Below are 21,106 nucleotides of genomic sequence, written 5' to 3'. Positions count from 1 at the left end.
GATCACTTCTAATGAAAATGCGCTGTAACTTACTTTTTAATCTAGCGGTGCCATTCTAATACCTCACGTTCTGGTCGCCCACTTATTTTTTTGTGAGCTAATAGTTTTGACTGTTCTTCAGTCGGTGCTCTAGCTAAAAAAAACAAGTGGAGAACAGTCAAAACCATAAGCTCACTATCATTTTGATTACAAGTTTTGCGCTAAACAGGGTGCGAAACGAATGCAACAAACGTTGCATTATTTCACCCCCAATAGCGCTGCCATTACAAGTTTCTGAAAAGCCTCCTTGTGCGTGCGATATGGTGGAATTAAGCTCCATACTGCACAAAAGCCAAGGGCTGCTTTGACGTGCTCGTGCACACTTTCCCCCATAGTCATCAATGGGGAGAGAGTGTTAGAAAAAAAAAAATAATAACACCTGAAGTGCGGAATGGCAATCGCCCTAATGCAACCCAATTGATATCTATAGGGGGGGAAAAGTTACGTTTAAACACCCTAACATAAACCCCAAGTCTAAACACCCCTAATCTGCCGCTTCGACATCGTCGACACCTAAATAAAGTTATTAACCCCTAATCTGCTGCTCCTGACATCGCTGATACATAAATAAAGTTATTAACCCCTAATCTGCCGTTCCCGACATCACCGCCACTATAATAAAGTTATTAACCCCTATTCCACTGCTCCCCCGACATCACCGCCACTAAATAAAGTTATTAACCCCTAAACCTCCGGCCTCCCACATCTCAGCCACTAAATAATCATATTAACCCCTAAACCGCCAGCCCCCCACATCGCAAAACACTAAATTAAACTATTAACCCCTAAACCTAACACCCCCTAACTTTAAATTAAAATTACAATATAACTCTATTTAAATAAATAAAAACTTACCTGTGAAATAAAAATAAACCTAACATTAAACTATAAATTAACCTAACCTTACTATTTTAATAAAATAAACTACCAATTAAAATATCTAAATTACAGATTTAAAAAAACCTAACACTATGAAAAGAAATAAAAAATTTAAATTACAACTAAAAAAAAAAAATTCAACGAAAAATTTAAAAGATCTAAGTTTACCAAAAATAATAAACACTAAGATTACAAAAAAATAAACAAAATTATCAAAAAAATAAAATATCTAATATAATATAAAATAAAAAAACAAAAACAAAATAAAAACAACCCCTAGCCTACAATAAACTACCAATAGCCCTTAAAAGGGCCTTTTGTAGGGAATTGCCCTAAAGAAATCAGCTTTTACCTGTAAAAAAAATACAGAATCCTCCCCAACAGTAAAACCCACCACCCACACAACCAACCCCCCAATATAAAAAAACCTAACTCTAAAAAAAACGATTTCTGAAGTCTGGACATCCAGATGGGGAGTAGTCTTCATCCAGACGGCAAAGTCTTCATCCATCATGGGGGTGTCTTCTATCTTCAACCTGGCGGCGCGGAGCCATCCTGGAAGCTGATCCCATCCTGTGCGGAGCGTCCTCTTCATACAGTCACCGCCGTACACTGAAGTTGAATGCAAGGTAGCCGTTTCAAAATGGCGTGCCTTACATTCCTATTCAAATTCAAATCAGACAATAGGATGAGAGCTACTGAAATCCTATTGGCTGTTCAAATCAGCCAATAGGATTTCAGTAGCTCTCATCCTATTGGCTGATTTGAATTTGAAGAATCAAATCAACCAATAGGAATACAAGGGACGCCATTTTGAAACGGCTACCTTGCATTCAACTTCAGTGTACGGCGGTGACCGCATGAAGAGGACGCTACACGCAGGATAGGATCAGCTTCCAGAATGGCTCCACTCAGCGCCGCCGGGATGAAGATAGAAGACGCCCCCGGGATGGATGAAGACCTCGCCGCCTGGATGAAGACTTCTCGCTGTGAGAAGATCTTCTGGGGTTAGTTCTAAGTTGTTTTTTTTTTGGGGTGGGTTTTTTTTTTATTAGGGATGGGCAATTTGAAAAAGAGCTAAATGCCCTTTTAAGGGCAATGCAAAAGAGCTGATTGCCCTTATAAGGGCAATGCCCATAAAAATGCCCCTTTAGGGGCAATGGGTAGCTTAGGTTTTTTTTTTTAGAGTTAGGTTTTTTTATTTTTAGGGGGTTGGTTTGGTGGTGGGTTTTACTGTTGGGGGGGACTTTGTATTTTATTTACAGGTAAAAGAGCTGATTTCTTTAGGGCAATGCCCTACAAAAGGCCCTTTTAAGGGCTATTAGTAGTTTATTGTAGGCTAGGGAGTGTTTTTATTTTGGGGGGGCTTTTTTATTTTTATAGAGCTATTAGATTAGGTGTAATTGTTTTTATTTTAATTTTTATTTAAAGTTAGCGGGATGTTAGGTTTAGGGGTTAATAGTTTTATTTAGTGTTTTGCAAGGGGGGGTTGGCTGGCGGTTTAGGGGTTATTAACTTTATTTAGTGGTGGCGATGTTGGGGAGTGGCGGAATAGGGGTTAATAGCTTTTATTAGTGGCAGCAATGTTGGGGGCGGCAGATTAGGGGTTAATACCTTTATTCTAGTGTTGGGGAGCGCCTAAATAGGGGTTAGTAATTTTATTATAGTGTCAGCGATGTCAGGAGCAGCAGATTAGGGGTTAATAGGTTTAATATAGTGTTTACGATGCGGGAGGGCGGCAATTTAAGGGTTAATAGGTAGTTTATGGGTGTTTAGTGTACTTTTTAACAGTTTAGTTATGAGATTTGTGAAACATTTTCTTTTTAAAGATACGATGAGTCCACGGATTTCATCCTTACTTGTGGGATATATCGCCTCCTGGTCAGCAGGAGGAGGCAAAGAGCACCACAGAAGAGCTGTATATATAGCTCCTCCCTTCCCTCCCACCCCAGTAATTCTCTTTGCCTGTGTTAGTGATAGGAAGAGGTAAAGTGAGGTGTTCGTTTAGATTCTTCAATCAAGAGTTTATTATTTTTAAAATGGTAGAGAGAGAAGCACAGAGGCGCCACCATGGCCTAGTACCACCAAATCATATATGTGTAGATGTAGGTAAATGTATATACTCACAAACATGAAGCACCCAATGGTGCTAGTAGGGCAGACTGGAACTTCGCAGTGGTCCAGCTCACTGAGTAACCTCAGCAAAAATCCAGTTAGAGTTCCTTTAAGGCCAGTGGTCAGATGTCTAAGTGAACAAGAAAGGCAAACCAACATGGCCCAATAACGTTTGAACAAGGGAAGATTGTAACCATAAGATTATACTTACAGGATACAATGCACCTCCAGGTGCAATAACAGCATGCTGGAACCTCACAGCTGCCCAGTAGACTGTTAACACATAGGCAATCCACCATCCACAGCAACCAGCAGAAAAAAATGCAGTGTTCCAAGCAAAATTGTTTATATGGTAATAACCCACAACAGCAAGTGTATAGAGTTAAAAAATAAAAAATACTTTATTACAAAGCAACGCGTTTCTCAGCCTCCTGGGGGCTGTTTCATCAGGCTACAATACACAATAAAATATACACTTGCTATATAACAAAAAAAAAAACAAATTCCAAACATTTTTCTGATAGGGCAACCAATTAAGACTCACACCTATGTGAGATCACAGTTGATTTAATTGTTATGGTAACAACAATGATCATAGAACAGAACAGGTGAGGTACAACAAACAGATGATTATCAGGGGCTACATTGGCATGGCAGCCACACATAAACACAGGCTTTTACAATTTTTATCTTATAAACAAATAACAAAGTGTACAAATCACAATATAAACAAGCATCTAATATCAAAAGTGATTACAAATGTAACCATAAAAATTACACATTACATCAGAGCGAGTAACCCCTGTGGTGTGTTATTATTGATATGCATATATTTGTGTCGATATATAGTACTAGAAATTTTGCAAAATCAGTGACCTTCCCTAGTTAATATAAACCATATAATACTTAGTATTTTATCTACTAACCGTAAGGTTTATGTGTGATTAAAAATCTCTCTCCCTCCTCGCAGTTAATACGAGCGCCATTGTGTTAATGTCCAAAATCTTTACCTTTTAGGCTACGATTCCTTGTAACATTGCCTTATTATTAGGCAATCTAATGCCAAATATTGGGGAGCTAGAACTATATCTGGTGATTCCTAACAAAACTAATAGTAGTTGGAGATCGTATTAGACGATCTAAATAATTAGACCTTATTTGTCAGAGACGCCAATTGGGGTATAGAACTAATTTGACTGTGTTTGCAGACGTCATGACTGACAAACAAGACTTCCTCCAATGCTGCTTTGTGCATTGGGGGGAGTGTGTCAGCGCTCCAATCAATAGAGACCACCCCTCCTCCAATGATACCTGGTACATTTGAGGGAGTGTGTCTAGGAGCCAATCAGTGATATAGATTGTCCATGCTCCAATAAGTGACGTTAGTTGTCGAGGGAAGTGGGCGGGATAGGAGCGTGTATTTTTTATTTATTTTTTTTAAATGGTACCAGTGACTGCTATTTTACTATAGGGTGTAGCCATATTCCTTGTCAGCCTCTAGAGTAGAGCTACAGGTGGCTTTAAAGCAATGGGAACTGGCGTGATTACTCTCACTGTGCCTCCCATACTAGTGCTGCCCTGCTGTTGATGGTCTTAGCAGATATTAACTAAGGCCCTTCTGTGTTCACAGAGCTGCAGGAGGAAGAAGACCTCTTGATACTGTGAGACATGCTGTCACTCAGCATAGAGGTAAGTGCAGTCTTTTTATTTTTGGGGCTTTTAGCTTATCTCAGAATTGGCTGTACACTTCTACTCTGTTGGGGACTATGGGCTCCTGGAAAGGGCTTTCCTATTTACAGAGTGTGTAGGTTCTCATGGGATCTATGTAAACCAACACGGATATACGTGTTGTTAGATGGTGCTGGACATTATTAATGCACTAGAAACACTGTTCATGTTTAACTATGTACTTTATTGGAGCAGACGCTGGGAGTATGTTGCCGGAGTATGGTTCATGGACTCTGGTTTGCGGCTGTGTTAGTCACTTTTTTCCGATGGTTCGGATCTTTTTGGTAGAGTGTGACGCCCACAATGGGCGGAGTTTTAATTGGCGTGCTTTGCTAGTTGCCGCGCAGTGCTCTCCTCTTTCGGAAGTCACCGGCTGTTTGTGGAACATTGCGAGTGCCGCCTCGACCACATGATTTACATATTAAATCAAGCGGTCTTAGGCTAAGTTCCGGATTGTGCCTAGGAGTGGTCGGAGGACCGTGGGGGCAGGTAGGCGCCTCAGCAGAGATGTTGAGGCGAGGTGCTGTTGGTCAAATTGTTTTTCTGAAGTTCAGTTAGCGAATTATGGTGCATCAGTAAAATTGTTTGTCATTTTATCTCTTAAAGTGACAGTGTCTTGTCAGGATCACTATTATACTGACAAGCCTTTAGCTACATTATCATTTTTTATACATTTTGGCACATAAATTGGTGAATTTATTCTTTTTAAGACCAATATTTTTTTTCCTGCTTTCTGTTAGTATGGATTCAGATGATATCCAGACTGTAACATGCTCTATGTGTTTGGATGCCACTGTGGAACCTCCAGTTCCTTTTTGTCCCTCATGTTGTGAGAGGGCTTTACATTATAGAGACCAAATTTTTTTTTGATAAACCTTTGCCTAAGGCAGATGCTTCTCAAGAGTCTACAGATGAGATGCAAGGTATGCCGCAGCTTTCTCCCCAAGCGTCACAGCCCTTAACGCCTGCGCAAACAGGGTCATGTATTTCACCAGTGTCTGCAGCATTTACATTAAAAGACATTGCTGCAGTGATGTCCTCTACACTTTCTGATGCGTTATCCAGTCTTCTCATATCGCACGGCAAGCGTTCAAGAAGGGACAACTATGTAGTCAGTTCTGCCTCTGATACTGTGGTAGCGATTGCGGATGTACCCTCCCGGGGTTCTGAGTTGAAGAGTACGGAGGTACTCTCTGAGGGTGAACTTTCTGAATCAAGGAGTGCTTTGCCCTTAACTGATCCTGATGTGGTTTCCTTCAGGTTTAAGCTTGAACACCTCCGTTTATTACTGAGGGAGGTGTTGGTTACTCTGGATGACTGTGACTCAATAGTGGTTCCACCAGAGAAATTGAGTAAGTTGGACAGATACTTTGAAGTTCCTTCTTACTCAGATGTCTTCCCAGTTCCTAAGAGGACTTCGGAGATTATTACAAAAGAATGGGAAAGACCAGGCATTTCTTTCTCTCCTTTGCCTGTGTTTAAAAAGATATATCCTATAGCCGACACTATTAGGGATTCTTGGCAGACGGTCCCTAAAGTAGAGGGAGCCATTTCTACCCTGGCCAAATGGACTTCTATTCCTATCGAGGGTAGTTGTGCCTTGAAGGACCCTATGGATAAGAAATTGGAGGGTCTCCTTAAGAAGGTTTACATTCACCAAGGATTCCTTTTGCAACCGGCAGCCTGTATTGTTACAGTGACCAGTGCGGCTGCTTATTGGTTTGATGCTCTAGAAGAGTCTCTTAAGACACGGACTCCTTTGGAAGAGATACAGGATCGGATTAAAGCTCTTAAATTAGCTAATTTGTTTATTACGGATGCTTCTCTTCAGATTACTAAATTGGCGGAAAAAAGTTTGGGTTTTGCCATCTTAGCACATCGGGCTTTATGCTTAAAGTCTTGGTCTGCGGATGTGTCGTCCAAGTCTAAGCTTTTGGCTATTCCTTACAAGGGGAAGACCCTGTTCGGGCCTGACTTGAACAAAATTATTTCCGACATAACGGGAGGCAAGGGTCATCTCCTCCCTCAGGATAAAAAGTCCAAACAGAGAGGGCGACAGAGTAATTTTCGTTCCTTTCGAAATTTCAAGGGAGTTCCCTCTTCCACTAAACAGGAAGGGAATTATTCACAAACCAAGTCCACTTGGAGACCCAACCAGTCTTGGAACAGGGGTAAACAATCCAAGAAGCCTGCGGCTGCTACCAAGTCAACATGAAGGGTCGGCCCCCAATCCGGGACCGGATCTAGTAGGGGGCAGACTTTCTCTCTTTGTCCAGGCTTGGATAAGAGATGTTCAGGATCCCTGGACACTAGAAATTGTGTCTCAGGGGTATCAGTTGGAGTTCAAAAATTCTTTCCCCAGAGGAAGGTTTCTTCTTTCTCGATTATCTGCAGACCAGATAAAAAGAGAGGCGTTCTTACGTTGTGTAGAAGACCTCTATTCCATGGGAGTGATATGTCGCATTCCAATACAGGGACAGGGGTTTTATTCAAATCTCTTTGTAGTTCCCAAAAAAGAGGGAACGTTCCGACCTATTTTAGACCTCAAAAGTCTAAACAAGTTTCTCAGAGTTCCATCCTTCAAGATGGAAACTATTTGGACCATTCTTCCATTGATCCAGGAGGGTCAATTTATGACTACCGTGGATCTCAAGGATGCATATCTTCATGTTCCTATCCACAGAGATCATAACAAGTTCCTGAGGTTTGCCTTTCTGGGCAAACATTTTCAGTTTGTGGCTCTTCCTTTCGGTCTGGCCACGGCACCCAGATTTTTCACAAAGTTTCTGTGGTCTCTGCTGGCGGTTCTAAGACTGTGGGGCATTGCAGTGGCGCCTTATCTGGACGATATTCTGATCCAGGCGTCATCAGCTGGCAAAGTCTCACACCGACCTTGCTCTCTCCTTCCTGAGGACTCACGGGTGGAAGATAAATATGGGAAAGAGTTCGCTAATTCCACAAACAAGGGTACCCTTCTTGGGAACTCTAATCGACTCTCTATCCATGAAAATTTTTCAAACAGAGGTCATGAGGTTAATAATCATGAATTAAGGCCGAGCCCTTCAGTCCAATCCTCGGCCGTCAGTGGCTCAGTGCATGGAGGTCATTGGATTGATGGTGGCGGCAATGGACATCATTCCGTTTGCTCGGTTTCACCTCAGGCCTCTGCAACTGAGCATGCTCAGGCAGTGGAATGGAGATTTTGCAGATTTGTCTCCTCAAATTCATCTAGATTAGGAAACGAGGGACTCTCTTCTATGGTGGTTGTCGCTGGATCATCTATCCCAGGGGACGTGCTTCCGCAGACCCTCGTGGGTGATAGTGACAACGGACGCCAGCCTACTAGGATGGGGAGCAGTCTGGAAATCCCTGAGAGCTCATGGTGTGTGGACTCAGGCAGAGTCTCTCCTTCCCATCAATATACTAAAGTTGAGAGCTATTTTCAATGCGCTTCAGGCTTGGCCTCAGTTGGCTTTGGCCCGATTCATCAGGTTCCAGTCGGAAAACATAACGATGGTTGCTTACATCAATCATCAGGGAGGAACCAGGAGTTCCTTGGTGATGACAGAAGTATCCAAGATAATACAGTGGCAGAGTCTCACTCTTGCCATCTGTCGGCAATCTACATCCCAGGGGTGGAAAACTGGGAAGCAGATTTTCTGAGCAGACAGACGTTTTATCCGGGAGAATGGGAACTCCATCCGGAAGTATTCTCCAGCCTGATTCTAAGATGGGGCAGGCCGGAATTGGATCTCATGGCATCTCGTCAGAATGCCAAGCTTCCAAGATACGGGTCCAGGAATCCTCAGGCCGAACTGATAGATGCCTTGGCGGTGCCTTGGTCTTTCAACCTAGCTTATGTATTCCCTCCATTTGCTCTCCTTCCCCGGGTGATTGCTCAAGTCAAACAGGAGAGGGCATCGGTGATCCTCATCGCTCCTGCGTGGCTCCCATTGAGGAAACACCTTCTCATTCAGGGACCCTTCCATCTTCCGAATCTAGTTTCTCTGCAGCTGACTGCGTGGAGATTGAACGCTTAATTTTGTCTAAGCGTGGGTTTTCTGAGGCGGTCATTGATACCTTGATCCAGGCACGTAAGTCTGTTACTAGAAATATTTACCATAAGATATGGCGTAAATATCTTTATTGGTGCGAATCCAAGAGCTACTCATGGAGTAGGGTTAGGATTCCCAGGATTTTGTCCTTTCTCTAAGACGGATTGGAGAAAGGGTTGTCAGCAAGTTCCTTAAAAGGACAGATTTCTGCTTTATCTATTCTGTTACACAAGCATCTGGCAGATGTTCCAGATATTCAATCTTTTTGTCAGGCTCTGACTAGAATCAGGCCTGTATTTAGACAAATTGCTCCTCCTTGGAGTTTGAATTTAGTTCTTAACGTTCTTCTAGGGGTTCCGTTTAAACCTATGCATTCCATAGATATTAAGTTATTATCTTGGAAAGTTTTATTTTTGATTGCTATTTCTTCTGCTCGCAGAGTTTCTGAGCTTTCGGCATTACAATTTGATTCTCCTTATCTTATTTTCCATTCGGATAAGGTGGTGTTGCGAACCAAACCTGGTTTTCTTCCTAAGGTTGTTTCAAATAAAAATATTAATCAGGAAATTGTTGTTCCTTCCCTGTGTCCTAATCCTTCTTCTAAGAAGGAGTGTCTGTTACATAATTTGGACGTGGTTCGTGACTTGAAGTTCTACTTACAGGCAACTAAGGATTTTCGTCAATCGTCTTCATTGTGTGTCGTTTTTTTCAGGGAAACGTAGGGGTCAGAAAGCTACGGCTACCTCTCTTTCTTTTTGGCTGAAGAGTATCATCCGCTTTGCATATGAGACTGCTGGACAGCAGCCTCCTGAAAGAATAACGGCTCATTCCACTAGGGCTGTGGCTTCCTCATGGGCATTCAAAGATGATGCTTCTGTTGAACAGATTTGCAAGGCTGCAACTTGGTCGTCTCTTCACACTTTTTCTAAATTTTACAAATTTGATACCTTTGTCTCATCTGAGGCTGTTTTTGGGAGGAAGGTTCTTCAAGCAGTGGTACCTTCCGTTTAGGTTCCCTGTCTTGTCCCTCCCTTTCATCTGTGTACTATAGCTTTAGTATTGTATCTCACAAGTAAGGATGAAATCTGTGGACTTATTGTATCTTTAAAAAGAAAAGAAAATGTATGCTTACCTGATAAATTTGTTTTTTAGATACGATGAGTCCACGGCCCACCCTGTTTTTATGAGACAGGTCTTTATTTTTGTTAAACGGCGGTATGGATCGTGCCGGTATAGGCTGTAACGCAAGCATTTTAGCCTCACCGCACAACCTGCAATACTGGCGCTATGGAAAATCCCACACAACAACGTCATTTTTTTTTTAGTGCGGGATTGACGTTGCGTTACAGGCTACAAAGCTTGCAGTATAGCTATACCGACACGACTCCCAATAGTGCGTTCCTGCTTTTACACTGAAATTGCCATTTTTTTAGTGTTAAAAGCCGCAACGCAAAACTCGTAATCTAGGTGAAACAAATGAATTTTTAAGTGGGCGGCAGGAGTGCAGGGTATTAGAATGGCACCGCTAGATTAAAATGTAAGTTACAGCGCATATTCATTAGAAGTGATCAATTAAAGTCCTTGTTAAATATTGATTAGATTCCGGACCTGTAAACATGTAAAGTTTACTATCACTTTAAGGACAGCGGTTTTTCCAATGTGTAAATGAGAGAAGTAATTTTTGGCATTTTGGGTGTAAAAATGCTGCCAGCAAGTGTGACAGTGAGAGTGATTGCATAAAGTTATCATAGACATGTTCCGTCACTGCCTTGATTTTTAGCCGTGATGGACATTTGATCACAGTTATACTCTGCCCCAACAATTGCTTGCTTGGGGTGGCCTCCAAGGGCCAATATCTGGTGAAGCATGGAGAAACAGTGTGGTCTTGCCGCTGTTTTCCTGCAACACTTTAAACAGTCACTGTACAGGGTGCATGCGTTGTCCTTCAGGACCAAAGCAGCAGCGACATACCCTGTACAGCAGCCGTCTCTAAGGGGTTAAATGTAATTATTGTGGGTTGTTCAGTTCTGAGAATCGGAAGTTCACTCTTCAGTCCCTAATTGACTTCGGTTGAGGTATTATAGGAAATATACTGCAAAATAATGATAGATTTACTAAAAACTGACAGTGGCAAGTCTACTCCAGTAACTAGTTCTGATTTGCTCCTCTGAGTAAGGCAAGTGGTGGGTTAAGTTTGGCCACTGAAAAACAATGCAGCAAGCAAGATATTAATGTATTCTAAAAGCTTTTACACCTGGCATGTGTGTTATTTTATTGCAACACTACACACAATCTTGTAATGTCAGGGTGTGCTATATAAGAACATCAGATATCCAGCAGTTAACTCAGTAACATTGCACAGTGAAATCTTCATTGTGTGTTTATCACAGCTGCCTTTAAACCCAGGGGCGAAACTACAGGGGGTGCAGAGGTCGCAGGTGCGACTGGGCCCCTGAGGGTGGGGGCCCAGATTAATAAAAAATATATATATATATTTTTTTATAAATAAAAAATGTTAACCTACCACTGCCTGCACTGATATCATGTGAGTGTGACATGACTACAGGGGTTAGTGTTTCTGTTTTACCCATTGGTGTTTGTGTGTGTGTATGGTGTGTGTGTATGTGACTGTGTGTGTATTTATGCATGTGTGTGTGTATGTTTGTGTGTATGTATGTGACTGTGTGTGTATTTATGCATGTATGTGTGTGTGTGTGTTTGTGACTGTGTGTATTTATGCATGTATATGTGTGTGTGTATGTATGTGACTGTGTGTGTATTTATGCATGTATGTGTGTGTGTGTATGTTTGTGGAACCAGCAAATTACAGACCTTGTTACTACAGCATGGGGGGGGCAGGGGGTAAACAGTGTCACTATACAGTACCACTATATACAGTATGGGGGGGTGGACCATGTCACTGACTACTGTGGTCACTTAATAAAGTACTGGGGCGGGTAGGGTCAGGCCATCTCACCGGCAGATTACAGACTGTGTCACTGACTCACTATATAGTACTGGTGGGTTAAACAGTGTCACTATATACAGTAATGGGGGGGTCACACCATCTCACAGACTGTGGGCACAGGGTACCTCCTTTTGCAGACGTAATCTGATTCACTTTTTTTTCTGTGTTAAATGTAAAAAAAATATGTATTAAATTCACCTTTTTTTTGGAGGGGTGGTGGTGGTGGGGCCCCTTCTTAGATTCTTGCACCTGGGCCCTGTGGTTTCTAGTTACGCCTCTGTTTAAACCAGTTGTTAGCTGCAGAGCTGGAAGTGCACCATTGATATCAGTAGTTAAATCCTTTCCCACTGAGCTGCTTCTTATTGGCACTCACTGATCAATAAGGAGTCAGACCCATGTGGGCAGACTTACGCTTGACAGCATGTTCACAACAAATCACTTCTGCTACAGAAACGTTCCTACAAAATCTGTGTAACAACAGATATGACCCCCCCCCCCAAATGTGACTCTTCACCATTCTGACTTGTTGCTAATATTTTGTTTTGTTTTTTTACAATCACACATACACACAAAAAACATACACACTCTAAAATAATTTACATGTACATACGCTCATACACACAAAAAGATATACACATACATATATACACACACAAAAAACATATACATATGCATTACACACACAAAATATACATATACACACAAAAAACATATACATATGCATTACACACACAAAATATACATATACACACAAAAAACATATACATATGCATTACACACACAAAACATACATATACACACACACAAAACATACGCACACACAAAGCATACACACACATACGAACACAAAAACACATACACACACACAAAACATATACACACACACATGTACACACGCTCATACACACAAAAATATATACGCATACATATATACACACAAAAAAAACATATACGTATGCATTACACACACAAAACATACATACAAAATATACATATACACACAAAAAACATATATATATGCATTACACACACAAAGCATACATACAAAATATACATATACACACAAAAAACATACGCACACACACATGTACACACGCTCATACACACAAAAAACATACACACTCTAAAATAATTTACATGTACATACGCTCATACACACAAAAAGATATACACATACATATATACACACACAAAAAACATATACATATGCATTACACACACAAAACATACATACATATACACACACACAAAACATACGCATACACACACATACAAACACAAAAACACATACACACACAAAACATATACACATACATACTTGCACATATACACACGTACACACACACACAAAATACACACATATACATATATACACACACATATACACACAAAATATATACACATATACACACACAAAAACATATACACATACATACTTACACATATACACACGTACACAAAATACACACATATACACAAATCACACACATACAAAAACACACATACATATACACGCAAACACATATACACACGTACATACACACTCAAAATATACCCATATACAAATATACACACACATATACACAAAAACATATACACATACACACATATACAAATATACACACACATATACACACACACAAAAACATATACACATACATACTTACACATATACACACATACACAAAATACACACATATACACAAATCACACACACACCGACACATACATATACACGCAAACACATATACACACTTACACACACATATACAAATATACACACACATATACACACACAAAACATATACACACACATACTTACATATATACACACGTACACAAAATACACACATATACACAAATCACACACACACATACAAAAACACACATACTTACACATACACAAAATACACACATATACACAAATCACACACACACATACAAAAACACACATACTTACACATACACAAAATACACACATATACACAAATCACACACACACACATACATATACACGCAAACACATATACACACGTACACACATATACAAATATACACACACAAAACATATACACACAAAAACATATACACACACATACTTACATATATACACACGTACACAAAATACACACATATACACAAATCACACACACACATACAAAAACACACATACATATACACGCAAACACATATACACACTTACACACACACAAAATACACACATATACACACACAAAACATATACACACGCATACTTACACATATACACACACACAAAATACACACATATACAAATATACACACACATATACACACACAAAACATATACACACGCATACTTACACATATACACACACACAAAATACACACATATACAAATATACACACACATATACACACACAAAACATATACACACGCATACTTACACATATACACACACACAAAATACACACACATACAAATAGACACACACATATACACCCACACACAAAACATATACACACAAAAACATATACACATACATACTTACACATATACACACGTACACAAAATACACATATATACACAAATCACACACACATACAAAAACACACATACATATACACGCAAACACATATACACACGTACACACACATATACACATATACACACACAAAAACATATACACACGTACACAAAATACACACATATACACAAATCACACACATACATATACACGCAAACACATACACACACGTACACACACACAAAATATACACACACAAAACATATACACACAAAAACATATACACATACATACTTACACATATACACACGTACACAAAATATACACAAATCACACACACACATACATATACACGCAAACACATATACACACGTACACACACACTCAAAATACACACATATACAAATATACACACATATACACACACATACTTACACATACACACGTACACAAAATATACACAGATCACACACACACATACATATACACGCAAACACATATACACATACATACTTACACATATACACACGTACACAAAATACACATATATACACAAATCACACACACATACAAAAACACACATACATATACACGCAAACACATATACACACATATAAATATATATATATATACACACACACACATAAACTGTATATATCCATACACACACACACTACCTCTAAGATAGCTTGGTACATTTCCCCCAGTGTCTGTGTCTGTATGTAGTGAAACACAGTTTCTCCCCTCACATCTCAAATGTTTTCTGTTTTTCATGGTCTCAGACTAAAGGAGTAGTCAGCACAGCTGTGTCAGCCGCTGTTCAGGCAGCTAGAGGAAGAGGGCGAGTGGCACTAGCGCGAGGGGCATTTGTTGGCGCTACAGCTGCACCCGGATACATCACCCCAGGTAATAAGGCTGCACCCCTAGGTCTGTCATTACTTATCACAATGGCCAGTTTTACAGGAAACAATGAAGTGCAGAGAAATCTGTTATTACAGAAAGGCAGTACTACTGGAAAATAGTTTATATATACTGTAAAGAGCATGTTCCTCTATGAATTCGCCTATCCATAACCTATAAATATTCTATATTCCCGTGGGTTGTTTTAAGGTCTGAGTAACCTATTTATATGCATGTATACTTAAAGGGAAAGAGATTCAGTATAACTGTAAAAGCTGACAAGAAAATATCACCTGAACAAAAGAGAAAGGAAGATATTTTACCTTAAGATTTCTTCAGCTCACCAGAGTAAGTGCTGTGTAAACAGTTATACTTCAGCTGCAAGTTGAAAAAAAAACACCACAATAGCCTGAGGTCATGGTTTTCCTTTGCTGTGATCTCATGAGATTTAACAGAACTCACTTAGTAAAATGACATGACTAGCTTGTCACAAGCATCCTGACTGTCCGCTTACGTCTCTTTGCAGTGGGGCGATGTTCAGGTGATATTTTCTAGTCAGCTTTTTACAGCTACGATCATCACTTTCATGTGCTTCAACATTTGGGTATCATGGCCCTTTAAAGTGATGTTAAACTTTCCCCTTTTTAAAATCAGATGCGCGGAATGTTAGTGATAGATTTGATGGAGTTAATCAGTTGTAATTAATTTGCGCTATAACTTACTTTGTAATATAGATATGAAATTAGAATTCCCCGAACTCCACTGCCCACTTCAAAAGTCAATTTTTCTGTGAGCTAAAAGGTTTGAATTGTTGTCCAATCTGCGCTCTCCCCATATGGCACTTTTGTTGTTGCTAGAGCACGGATTAGACAACAATTCCAACCATTAGTTTACAGAAAAAAATACTTTTGAAGTGGGCGGCGGAGTGCGAGGTATTTTAATTTCATATCTATATTAAAAAGTAAGTTATAGCGCAACTGATGAATGAAATTCCGTCTAAATTATCATTAACATTCCGATACTGATTTTAAAAAGGAGTTTACCATCACTTGAATTGTTTCTGTTCATCATACTGACTGCCAAGGGTTACTTAATATAATCTTTCATTTATTTAAATGTCTTGCAGGTTACCCTGCCCCATACCCGTACAGTGCTGCAGCCCCTGCCTATGGTACGTATACTGCACAAATTTCTTTCTACTATTTTGCTTGAGCCACATTTACAGCTAGATTACAAGTGGCGTGGTATTTTTTTGTTTTTTTTACGATCATGGAAATTCCACTAAGATTTTAATTTTAACACCCAAGATCGCACAAACAACATAGCATATTCACATTAGCAAATGTAAAATATTTATAGTAAATACATACAATCTTTATTAAATATGAATATTGCATATATATATATATTTTCATCTACTTAATGGCAAAGGGCTCTAATGCACTTATATATGTTTATGTGTTTATATGTGTATATATGTCTGTAAATACATATATACAAATATAAATACATTATCTATATATATACATACATACACAAATGCATCTTTAGACATGTATATATATGTGTCTCCAATCTCATTAGCGCTGTTACACCGGCAGCACAAGGTGTCAGTTCATTAGCGCTGTTACACGAGCAGTACATGGTGTCAGTTCATTAGCGCTGTTACACCGGCAGCACATGGTGTCAGTTCATTAGCGCTGTTACACCAGCAGCACACGGTGTCACTTCATTAGCGCTGTTACACCGGCAGCACGAGGTGTCAGTTCATTAGCGCTGTTACACCGGCAGCACAAGGTGTCAGTTCATTAGCGCTGTTACACCAGCAGCACAAGGTGTCAGTTCATTAGCGCTGTTACACCGGCAGCACAGGGTGTCAGTTCATTAGCGCTGTTACACCGGCAGCACAAGGTGTCAGTTCATTAGCGCTGTTACACCGGCAGTACAAGGTGTCAGTTCATTAGCGCTGTTACACCGGCAGCACAAGGTGTCAGTTCATTAGCGCTGTCAGTTCATTAGCGCTGTTACACCGGCAGTACAAGGTGTCAGTTCATTAGCGCTGTTACACCGGCAGCACAAGGTGTCAGTTCATTAGCGCTGTCAGTTCATTAGCGCTGTTACACCGGCAGCACAAGGTGTCAGTTCATTAGCGCTGTTACACCGGCAGCACAGGGTGTCAGTTCATTAGCGCTGTTACACCGGCAGCACAAGGTGTCAGTTCATTAGCGCTGTTACACCGGCAGTACAAGGTGTCAGTTCATTAGCGCTGTTACACCAGCAGCACAAGGTGTCAGTTCATTAGCGCTGTTACACCGGCAGCACAAGGTGTCAGTTCATTAGCGCTGTTACACCGGCAGTACAAGGTGTCAGTTCATTAGCGCTGTTACACCAGCAGCACAAGGTGTCAGTTCATTAGCGCTGTTACACCGGCAGCACAGGGTGTCAGTTCATTAGCGCTGTTACACCAGCAGCACACGGTGTCAGTTCATTAGCGCTGTTACACCGGCAGTACAAGGTGTCAGTTCATTAGCGCTGTTACACCAGCAGCACACGGTGTCACTTCATTAGCGCTGTTACACCGGCAGCACGAGGTGTCAGTTCATTAGCGCTGTTACACCGGCAGCACAAGGTGTCAGTTCATTAGCGCTGTTACACCAGCAGCACAAGGTGTCAGTTCATTAGCGCTGTTACACCGGCAGCACAAGGTGTCAGTTCATTAGCGCTGTTACACCGGCAGCACAAGGTGTCAGTTCATTAGCGCTGTTACACCGGCAGCACAAGGTGTCAGTTCATTAGCGCTGTTACACCGGCAGCACAAGGTGTCAGTTCATTAGCGCTGTTACACCAGCAGCACAAGGTGTCAGTTCATTAGCGCTGTTACACCGGCAGCACAAGGTGTCAGTTCATTAGCGCTGTTACACCGGCAGCACACGGTGTCAGTTCATTAGCGCTGTTACACCAGCAGCACACGGTGTCAGTTCATTAGCGCTGTTACACCAGCAGCACAAGGTGTCAGTTCATTAGCGCTGTTACACCGGCAGCACAAGGTGTCAGTTCATTAGCGCTGTTACACCGGCAGCACAAGGTGTCAGTTCATTAGCGCTGTTACACCGGCAGTACAAGGTGTCAGTTCATTAGCGCTGTTACACCGGCAGCACGAGGTGTCAGTTCATTAGCGCTGTTACACCGGCAGCACAAGGTGTCATTTCATTAGCGCTGTTACACCAGCAGTACAAGGTGTCATTTCATTAGCGCTGTTACACCGGCAGCACAAGGTGTCAGTTCATTAGCGCTGTTACACCGGCAGCACAAGGTGTCAGTTCATTAGCACTGTTACACCGGCAGCACAAGGTGTCATTTCATTAGCGCTGTTACACCAGCAGTACAAGGTGTCATTTCATTAGCGCTGTTACACCAGCAGCACAAGGTGTCAGTTCATTAGCGCTGTTACACCGGCAGCACAAAGTGTCAGTTCATTAGCGCTGTTACACCGGCAGCACAAAGTGTCAGTTCATTAGCGCTGTTACACCAGCAGCACAAGGTGTCAGTTCATTAGCGCTGTTACACCGGCAGCACAAGGTGTCAGTTCATTAGCGCTGTTACACCGGCAGCACAAGGTGTCAGTTCATTAGCGCTGTTACACCAGCAGTACAAGGTGTCAGTTCATTAGCGCTGTTACACCGGCAGCACAAGGTGTCAGTTCATTAGCGCTGTTACACCAGCAGCACAAGGTGTCAGTTCATTAGCGCTGTTACACCGGCAGCACAAGGTGTCAGTTCATTAGCGCTGTTACACCGGCAGCACAAGGTGTCAGTTCATTAGCGCTGTTACACCGGCAGCACAAGGTGTCAGTTCATTAGCGCTGTTACACCGGCAGCACAAGGTGTCAGTTCATTAGCGCTGTTACACCGGCAGCACAAGGTGTCAGTTCATTAGCGCTGTTACACCGGCAGCACAAGGTGTCAGTTCATTAGCGCTGTTACACCGGCAGCACAAGGTGTCAGTTCATTAGCGCTGTTACACCGGCAGTACAAAGGTGTCAGTTCATTAGCGCTGTTACACCGGCAGCACAAGGTGTCAGTTCATTAGCGCTGTTACACCGGCAGCACAAGGTGTCAGTTCATTAGCGCTGTTACACCGGCAGCACAAGGTGTCAGTTCATTAGCGCTGTTACACCGGCAGCACAAGGTGTCAGTTCATTAGCGCTGTTACACCAGCAGCACAAGGTGTCAGTTCATTAGCGCTGTTACACCGGCAGTACAAAGTGTCAGTTCATTAGCGCTGTTACACCAGCAGCACAAGGTGTCAGTTCATTAGCGCTGTTACACCGGCAGCACAAGGTGTCAGTTCATTAGCGCTGTTACACCGGCAGCACACGGTGTCAGTTCATTAGCGCTGTTACACCGGCAGCACACGGTGTCAGTTCATTAGCGCTGTTACACCGGCAGCACAAGGTGTCAGTTCATTAGCGCTGTTACACCGGCAGCACAAGGTGTCAGTTCATTAGCGCTGTTACACCGGCAGCACAAGGTGTCAGTTCATTAGCGCTGTTACACCGGCAGCACAAGGTGTCAGTTCATTAGCGCTGTTACACCGGCAGCACAAGGTGTCAGTTCATTAGCGCTGTTACACCGGCCGCACAAGGTGTCAGTTCATTAGCGCTGTTACACCGGCAGCACAAGGTGTCAGTTCATTAGCGCTGTTACACCAGCAGCACAAGGTGTCAGTTCATTAGCGCTGTTACACCGGCAGTACAAAGTGTCAGTTCATTAGCGCTGTTACACCGGCAGCACAAGGTGTCAGTTCATTAGCGCTGTTACACCGGCAGCACAAGGTGTCAGTTCATTAGCGCTGTTACACCGGCAGCACAAGGTGTCAGTTCATTAGCGCTGTTACACCGGCAGCACAAGGTGTCAGTTCATTAGCGCTGTTACACCAGCAGCACAAGGTGTCAGTTCATTAGCGCTGTTACACCGGCAGCACAAGGTGTCAGTTCATTAGCGCTGTTACACCGGCAGTACAAAGTGTCAGTTCATTAGCGCTGTTACACCGGCAGCACAAGGTGTCAGTTCATTAGCGCTGTTACACCAGCAGCACACGGTGTCAGTTCATTAGCGCTGTTACACCAGCAGCACAAGGTGTCAGTTCATTAGCGCTGTTACACCAGCAGCACACAGTGTCAGTTCATTAGCGCTGTTACACCAGCAGCACAAGGTGTCAGTTCATTAGCGCTGTTACACCGGCAGTACAAGGTGTCAGTTCATTAGCGCTGTTACACCGGCAGCACAAGGTGTCAGTTCATTAGCGCTGTTACACCGGCAGTACAAGGTGTCAGTTCATTAGCGCTGTTACACCGGCAGCACAAGGTGTCAGTTCATTAGCGCTGTTACACCGGCAGCACAAGGTGTCAGTTCATTAGCGCTGTTACACCGGCAGCACAAGGTGTCAGTTCATTAGCGCTGTTACACCAGCAGCACAAGGTGTCAGTTCATTAGCGCTGTTACACCGGCAGCACAAGGTGTCAGTTCATTAGCGCTGTTACACCGGCAGTACAAAGTGTCAGTTCATTAGCGCTGTTACACCGGCAGCACAAGGTGTCAGTTCATTAGCGCTGTTACACCAGCAGCACACGGTGTCAGTTCATTAGCGCTGTTACACCAGCAGCACAAGGTGTCAGTTCATTAGCGCTGTTACACCAGCAGCACACGGTGTCAGTTCATTAGCGCTGTTACACCGGCAGCACAAGGTGTCAGTTCATTAGCGCTGTTACACCAGCAGCACACGGTGTCAGTTCATTAGCGCTGTTACACCAGCAGCACAAGGTGTCAGTTCATTAGCGCTGTTACACCGGCAGCACAAGGTGTCAGTTCATTAGCGCTGTTACACCGGCAGCACAGGGTGTCAGTTCATTAGCG

At 42.1% G+C, this 21,106-nt stretch overlaps 1 protein-coding gene across 1 annotated transcript in view; it reads left to right on the top strand.

The window, feature by feature from the left end:
* The window catches only part of STRBP (spermatid perinuclear RNA binding protein), a 177,255-nt gene that overhangs the window by 152,184 nt on the left and 3,965 nt on the right, over nucleotides 1-21,106 (top strand). The window contains exons 8-9 of the mRNA XM_053695491.1: nucleotides 15,074-15,197; nucleotides 16,318-16,362. Of these exons, the coding sequence (XP_053551466.1) occupies nucleotides 15,074-15,197; nucleotides 16,318-16,362 (169 nt within the window). The remainder of the gene's footprint in view (nucleotides 1-15,073; nucleotides 15,198-16,317; nucleotides 16,363-21,106) is intronic.

Source organism: Bombina bombina, chromosome 12, assembly GCF_027579735.1.
Source record: "Bombina bombina isolate aBomBom1 chromosome 12, aBomBom1.pri, whole genome shotgun sequence".
Taxonomy (NCBI): domain Eukaryota; kingdom Metazoa; phylum Chordata; class Amphibia; order Anura; family Bombinatoridae; genus Bombina; species Bombina bombina.
This window is presented reverse-complemented; position numbering and strand designations above follow the sequence as displayed.